General features: G+C 56.9%; 1 protein-coding gene across 1 annotated transcript; it reads left to right on the top strand.

Moving 5' to 3' along the window:
• Nucleotides 1-2,235: 2,235 nt before the first annotated feature.
• HTR1A (5-hydroxytryptamine receptor 1A) lies at nucleotides 2,236-3,503 on the top strand (the record flags this gene model as incomplete). Its single annotated transcript, XM_084304780.1, has 1 exon — nucleotides 2,236-3,503. The coding sequence occupies exon 1, from the start codon at nucleotides 2,262-2,264 to the stop codon at nucleotides 3,501-3,503; it is 1,242 nt and encodes a 413-aa protein (XP_084160906.1). The 5' UTR covers nucleotides 2,236-2,261.
• Between the last annotated feature and the right edge of the window lie 3,135 nt (nucleotides 3,504-6,638).

Genomic DNA, 6,638 nt, shown 5'->3' with positions numbered 1-6,638 from the left:
CTGAACAGCAAGAAGCACAAACTTTGGTTTGCTGTGGCTTGCTATCCAACTGCTTAGGAGCCACCCGCGCCGTGCATTTGAGGAGACATTAAAAAGAGAACAGGTTTTGGTAGTGAAGAAGCAAAGCATACTCAGATATCGATTAATAGACGGGTTTTGTTTTGCCTGTGTCTCAACAGCATAAATCTTCTTTCAATAGGACACAGAGCATGTAAATGTTATTACGATCAGCTAACACAACGGACGGGCAGGGGTACAGCTCTGCTCAGCTTATCCAGCCTTAACCAGTCTATATTTGTGTCTTGATCATTTAAAGTGGTAAAGATTGAAAGCCTGGAGGTGGAGAAACGCAGCCTGGTCCCCTAGTAAAGAGGAATTGGCCGAAATCCATCCAAATCTTGTGAATTTATGAACTCAGACTTATTGTTAAGTGCTGACTGAGAGAAGATGAGGAAACTTAAGTTCGTGAAAGCAAGGCTCTGTGATTCTCATCTCAAGTTTGATTAAGTTAGAATCTGGCAACATCTTCCTGTTAAACAATTACTTATTTGGCTTTCTGCGTTTTCTGAGCTTGCAAGGCATAATTACAAGCTAGAGTGAGAGATGTTCTCACATCGTTAGAAACACTGAGCCGCAGAATCTTATAAAGCCTGCCACATAAGTCACTTCCTCACTTCCAAAGACTTTTTTTTTTTTTTTTTTTTTTACTTTTCACAGACAGGTAAAGTTAAGCCTGTCAATCACGCAACTTTTTTTTTTTTTTTTTTTTTTTTTTATTACAAGTATTTCCCAGGTTTACTATTCTTTATATACATATACTGGATATTAACGTATTTACTTACATGTGCCAATCTGACTTTTTTTTTTTTTTTTTTTAACTCAAGATTGTTCCCAGAGATATTTTTCTCATTTCACGTTCAGACTCAGCATTTCCCCTTCTTTTCGGGAGGAACTGTAATAGAATTTGTTGATGTTGTTGATGTTTTTCTTCGGAGAATAGTGATTTCAAAGGGCGTTGCACTGAATTTCCCGTCTCAGTGGCCCCGGGATGCGGGTTTGGTCAATGTCGTGTGTCCAGTTGGGCACGGGGGAGCCGCGCAATTGGCGCGGAGCCCCCGACGACAGGCGACCGCCCCAGGACGCTGCGGCGACGGCATGAATCATCACCAATGGGATTTTCCTTGCTCGTAAGCGACTGAGTAGGAGCCCTGCCCGGCACTGAGATGTAAAGCAACCCCTCCCGAGACACCACGCAGAGCTATACACGCTGTCCATATGCCCTCTCCCCGCACCAGCGGCTAGGCTGATATTGTTCCCCGGGCACCCCCGGCAGCACCGTGCCCACAGCGGCCGAGCTGGGGCGAGTGCAGAGCCCCGCGGGGGTCGGGGGTCAGTGGTGAGACCCCTCAGAAAGTGCTGGCGGCCCCGCCACCGGGAGAGCCCGGTGGAGCCGCCCGGTGCCCCGTGCCCTGGGGCCGCCGCCGCCGCCTGCCTGCTGGTGGCGATAAGCGCCCCCAGGCGCCCCCAAGCGCCCCGGCACCCCAAAGGCGGCGGGCAGCGCTGGCGCATGTTGTGTCCCCCGACCCCAGCCGGCAGCACCTAGCCGCAGAAAGCCTCCCCCCACCTCGCACAGCCCGCACCAGCTCCGGAGCCGGTCCCGAGGGGAAGTCCAGAGTCCTCACTGCCCGGGGCGGAGCTGCTGGGAGGAGATTTGGAGGCAGAATTGCGGGGGCTTGGTGGGTGTCCCTGCGGTGTCCCCTCAGCCGGGGAGGGGGCGGAGGGGAGTCGCGGACACCCCTCCGACCCGGCCCCCCGGCGGTACGATAGAGACCCAGCGAGACCCCCCCTCCCTCCCCCGTGACGGGCGGGATGGAGGGGGAGGACGGAAGGGGAGGGGAAGGAGGGAGGGAGAAAGCGAGGGGGGAGAAGGGAGGCAGGGCAGTAAGGAGAGGCGCGGGAGAGCGGCGGAGCGAGGGGCAGCAGCGCGGCGAGCGGCGGCCGCGGGAGGGCCGCCCCCGCCGCCCGGGGCTGGGCGCTGGGCAGAGGCAGCGGTGATGGGCGGGCGCGGGGCGGCTCCGCCAGCCGCCGTCCTCCGAGCCTCGGCCGCCTCCCGCCGCGCTATATAGGGGAGGGAGGGGTGTCGGGGGGGCCCCGGCGTGGCCAAAGCGCACGGGGCGGCGATGCCTCCTGCCAGGGGAGCGCACAAGTGACCGGCGCCTCTTCCCATGCCCGTCTCCTGAAGCGACCCCCCCCGTCCCGGCATGGATGTGGCCAACAACACTACCTCCCCAGAGCGCTCCCCCGAGGGGGCAGGTGGCCCCGGCCTCGCCGAGGTGACCCTGGGCTACCAGCTGCTCACCTCGCTGCTCCTGGGCACGCTCATCCTGTGCGCCGTGAGCGGCAACGCCTGCGTGATCGCGGCCATCGCCCTGGAGCGCTCCCTGCAAACCGTGGCTAACTATCTCATCGGCTCGCTGGCCGTCACCGACCTCATGGTGTCCGTGCTGGTGCTGCCCATGGCGGCCCTCTACCAGGTGCTGAACAAGTGGACTCTGGGGCAGGTCACCTGCGACATCTTCATCTCGCTGGACGTGCTGTGCTGCACCTCTTCCATCCTACACCTGTGCGCCATCGCCTTGGACAGGTACTGGGCCATCACGGACCCCATCGACTATGTCAACAAGAGGACTCCCCGGCGGGCCGCCGTGCTCATCAGCCTGACCTGGCTCATCGGCTTCTTGATATCCATCCCGCCCATGCTGGGCTGGAGAACGCCCGAGGACCGCTCGAACCCCGACGCCTGCACCATCAGCAAGGACCACGGGTACACCATCTACTCCACTTTCGGCGCCTTCTACATCCCGCTGCTCCTCATGCTGGTGCTCTACGGCCGCATCTTCAAGGCGGCCCGCTTCAGGATCCGCAAGACCGTCAAGAAAGCGGAGAAGAAGAAAATCGCCGACACTTGCCTCACCCTCTCCCCGGCCACCCTGCAGAAGAAAAGCAACGGGGAGCCCGGCAAGGGCTGGCGGCGGACTGTGGAGCCCAGGACCGGCGCCTGTGTCAACGGCGCGGTGCGGCAGGGCGAGGACGGGGCAGCCCTGGAGATCATCGAGGTCCAGCGCTGTAACAGCTCCTCCAAGACTCACCTGCCGCTGCCCAGCGAGGCGTGCGGCTCCCCGCCGCCCCCCACCTTTGAGCGGCGCAACGAGAAGAACACGGAGGCCAAGCGGAGGATGGCTTTGTCCCGGGAGAGGAAGACTGTCAAGACCCTGGGCATCATTATGGGCACCTTCATCCTCTGCTGGCTGCCGTTCTTCATCGTGGCGCTGGTCCTGCCCTTTTGTGACAGTAAGTGCTACATGCCCGAGTGGCTGGGGGCAGTCATCAACTGGCTGGGCTACTCCAACTCCCTCCTCAACCCCATCATCTATGCCTATTTCAACAAAGACTTCCAAAGTGCTTTTAAGAAAATTATCAAGTGCAAATTCTGCAGGCAGTGAAGCCCCCCGCTCCGGGACGGGGCAGCGGCGGCTCCTGCCCCTGGCTCCCTCCCGCCTGCCCCCCTCAGCAGTGCACCCCCCGCCCAGACCCTCCCCAGCGCCGGTAGGAGGCCGGGGGGCGCCGGGACTTCCCTCGCAGGGCGCCCTCGCCCCTCGCCCCTCCGCTGATCGGACAAGGGCCGTGCCGTGCCGTACTGTGCCGGGCAGGGCAGAGCGGGACTCCGCCGGAAGCAGCGAGGTGTCAGGATGCGGCCGCCGGGGCTGCGCTGCCGCCTCCTTCCCTGCTGTCATTCTGGGTAGGCTTTAGGGTTTTGCAGGTCGTTGCTTGTGGTCGCTGTAAAACCACGGCGTCTGTCCGAGTAGCATCGGTAAAAATAAACCACCCTATGCAGAACACCGCCGTGTCGGGCTTTTTTACTGGATTTAATAGGAGGCGGCGGTGGGCTCCGAGTCCGACCTCGCTCTGCGCTGTGAGTGAGGAAGCTGAAGGCGACTTTCCCAGAGGAGGAAGGGGCTTTGGGCTTGAAACCGCCACGGGGATTTATTTACTTGGGGGAACTGAGACAGTGGTTTGTAACCTTGCAAGGTACTTCCAGCATCATTCCCTCTGCCTTATGTGTGTGTAACAGCTCTCCTGCTCTGTTAGGACCTTCCAGTTCATCGGGCTTCCCTTGGTTACACCGCGGGGAGGGAACGGGCAGTTCCCATGCCTCATTACATGGAGATGTGTATTTTTTTTAAATGCCTTGGAAAAGCTTGGCGCTGTGAGACCGTCTCTGAGTTCACCGCGCACGCGGCGGCACAGGGAGTTTGAACAGCCGGCAAGTAGCATTTCTTTTTATTTCTTCTTCTTTTTTTTTTGATCTTTTTTGAAGCCGCTTGAAAGTTTCTCCGGAGACTTTGCTGTTGTTTCGGAGACAGCCAGATGCGGCACACTTTGCTCGGGAAAACAGAAAAGAAAAGAAAACAAAACAACAACTAAAAAAAAAAAAGAAAAAAAAAACTAAAACAAACACAGCAGAACTAACCAAACCGGTCAACCAAAACACTGCCATGTGCTCCGTGGCAGCAGGGGAGGGGCTGACAGCATCCCGGCGGCAGCCGCAGGTGGCGAAAGCGACATCTCTCAGCGCAGCGTGGAAAGGGGCGGCTCTCTCCTCCCCCGGGCCAGCCCCGGCAAGGGTAAGCACGACCACCCCCCAAAACCAGAGCTGCGGCCAGAAGCAGGCAGTGCCACTGCGGTGCCAAGGGCAGGGAGAGGAGAGCCCCCACCTGGCTGCTCCCCGCGGCGGCTCAGCGAGCCTCCCCCGGCAGGGGCTCCCCCCTCTCCCTGTAATCCCAGCTGCTTCGCCCCGGGCTGCTTCCCCGTCCCCTTCCCCGCCTGGCCCTGGTGGCGGCAGGACGGCAGGACAGAAAGCCCGGCCCGCCCTGACACCCTGCCGGGACCCCTGCGACGGGCCGTCTGAACGGAATGCTTGACCAAATATATATACACATAGATATTTTCCTGTTTAGTATGGTGTAATCTATGTTAACTGTAGGCAAAAGGGAATGTTAAGTCTGCGCGTCGCGTGAATGTAAGTGTCCAGTCGTTTCTGAACTTTAACCGCTTACATTAAACGGCAATAGTGCTTTTAACAGCCTCGGGGATATAGCTGACTTTCTGAAAACCTTATTCGACCTCATTTTCGCAATTAAAGTGGTTTCTGCTCTTACCTCCGCTTTGATCTTTCCTAACCACGTGTGTCCCGGGCGTTCTCGCAGTGCCACAGCGCCAGCAGCCTGCGCAGCCTGTAGCGGCTTAGGGAGCCCAGACCTGCCCCGAGTGCCAGTGCTCGGCTATTTCGGGACCAGGAGAGGGGTCGGGGCTCGGCGGAACCCTCCGGGTGGCCGGGGGACCACGGGGAACCTCCAAACTGCGAGGTTTGCTCCTCCCGCTGCATCCTCCCTACAGCCACGCCGGCTCCTGCGAGCCCGTTTCTGTTCCGTTCTACACTTTTTAACCCCAAACCTCACTGCGAACGTCCCCCCCCCACACACACACCTCTCCCGAGCCGCTCCCTTCCTCTGCTGACCCCCACCCCGCTCCCAGGAGCGACAGACAGGGGAACGGAGGGGGGCAAAGACCCCAAACCGGGCCCGCGGGCTGCGGGGGTCACATCCACCGGGAAGGAACTGCGGGGCTGGGGGGTGCGGGTCCCTTCGGCTTGCACAGAGGGGCGAGGCGTGCTTTCCCCCTCTGGCTTTGCCAAGGGGGATGGCACATGCGGGGCGGCTCAGGCCGGGCCGGACACCCGCAGACCCCTTCAGGCCCCCGCAGACTCTCGCCGGCTGCCCCCCAGCACAAAGCCGCAGCAGAAATATATCGCCCCTGAACTCGGTGGAGACCTGAGCAGTTTTAAATTGAATCCTTTTCTGTTTCTGCAGCATGGGGGAAACAGCCTCTTTTCAAAGACGGGGAATTTTGTTTCTGGGATGCGGTTTTCACATTGCTAATTTGATTTCTACTAAGATTAAAACAAAACAAAGCAAGCAAATAGAGAATTTAGAGTTTTTAAAAGGAGACATCAATTCTATATTGAATCAATATGTGTACTTGGTTGCGGTATTGGATTTGCTCCACTAATGACCAACCTCTCAGTTTAGAAAACTTCATTTTAGTTTTAAGAGGTCTGTGGAAGCTCAAGCAATGAATATCTAAAAATCCAAATAGAAAGCAAAATGTTTCAAACAGTGCCACAGAAAATTGAGTTTTAACAACTTGAGTCAATTGTGAATCCAAAGGACAGACATAGATACAAACGCTTTACCCTTTTCTTCCTTTAAAAATGCTTCTTTAGACTGCTGTAAAATGAGAAGAAAGTGTCTTTGAATTTTCACTGCTCTGTGGCTCCTGTCCAGGCAAAGTTGGGGCCTAGATCCATGTCTGACAAGAGGTACTGGCAGAGATCTCTGAGCACACTTATACCAGCCAAATGCACTTATGGTTAGGGCAGGGGAAGGGGTAGAAGAAAGGGGAGGATATACTGGAATCATCTATTTTGGATCAAACCACGAAGTGACTGACTAGTCTGTTAGTCTATTTCACCTATTTATATATATGAAACAGTTTAATATATATATATATTTAATATA

This window comes from Netta rufina (assembly GCF_964035555.1).
Source record: "Netta rufina genome assembly, chromosome: Z".
Lineage (NCBI taxonomy): Eukaryota > Metazoa > Chordata > Aves > Anseriformes > Anatidae > Netta > Netta rufina.
Note: the sequence above shows the minus strand (reverse complement) of the source record. Positions and strands in the feature narration are given on the sequence as shown.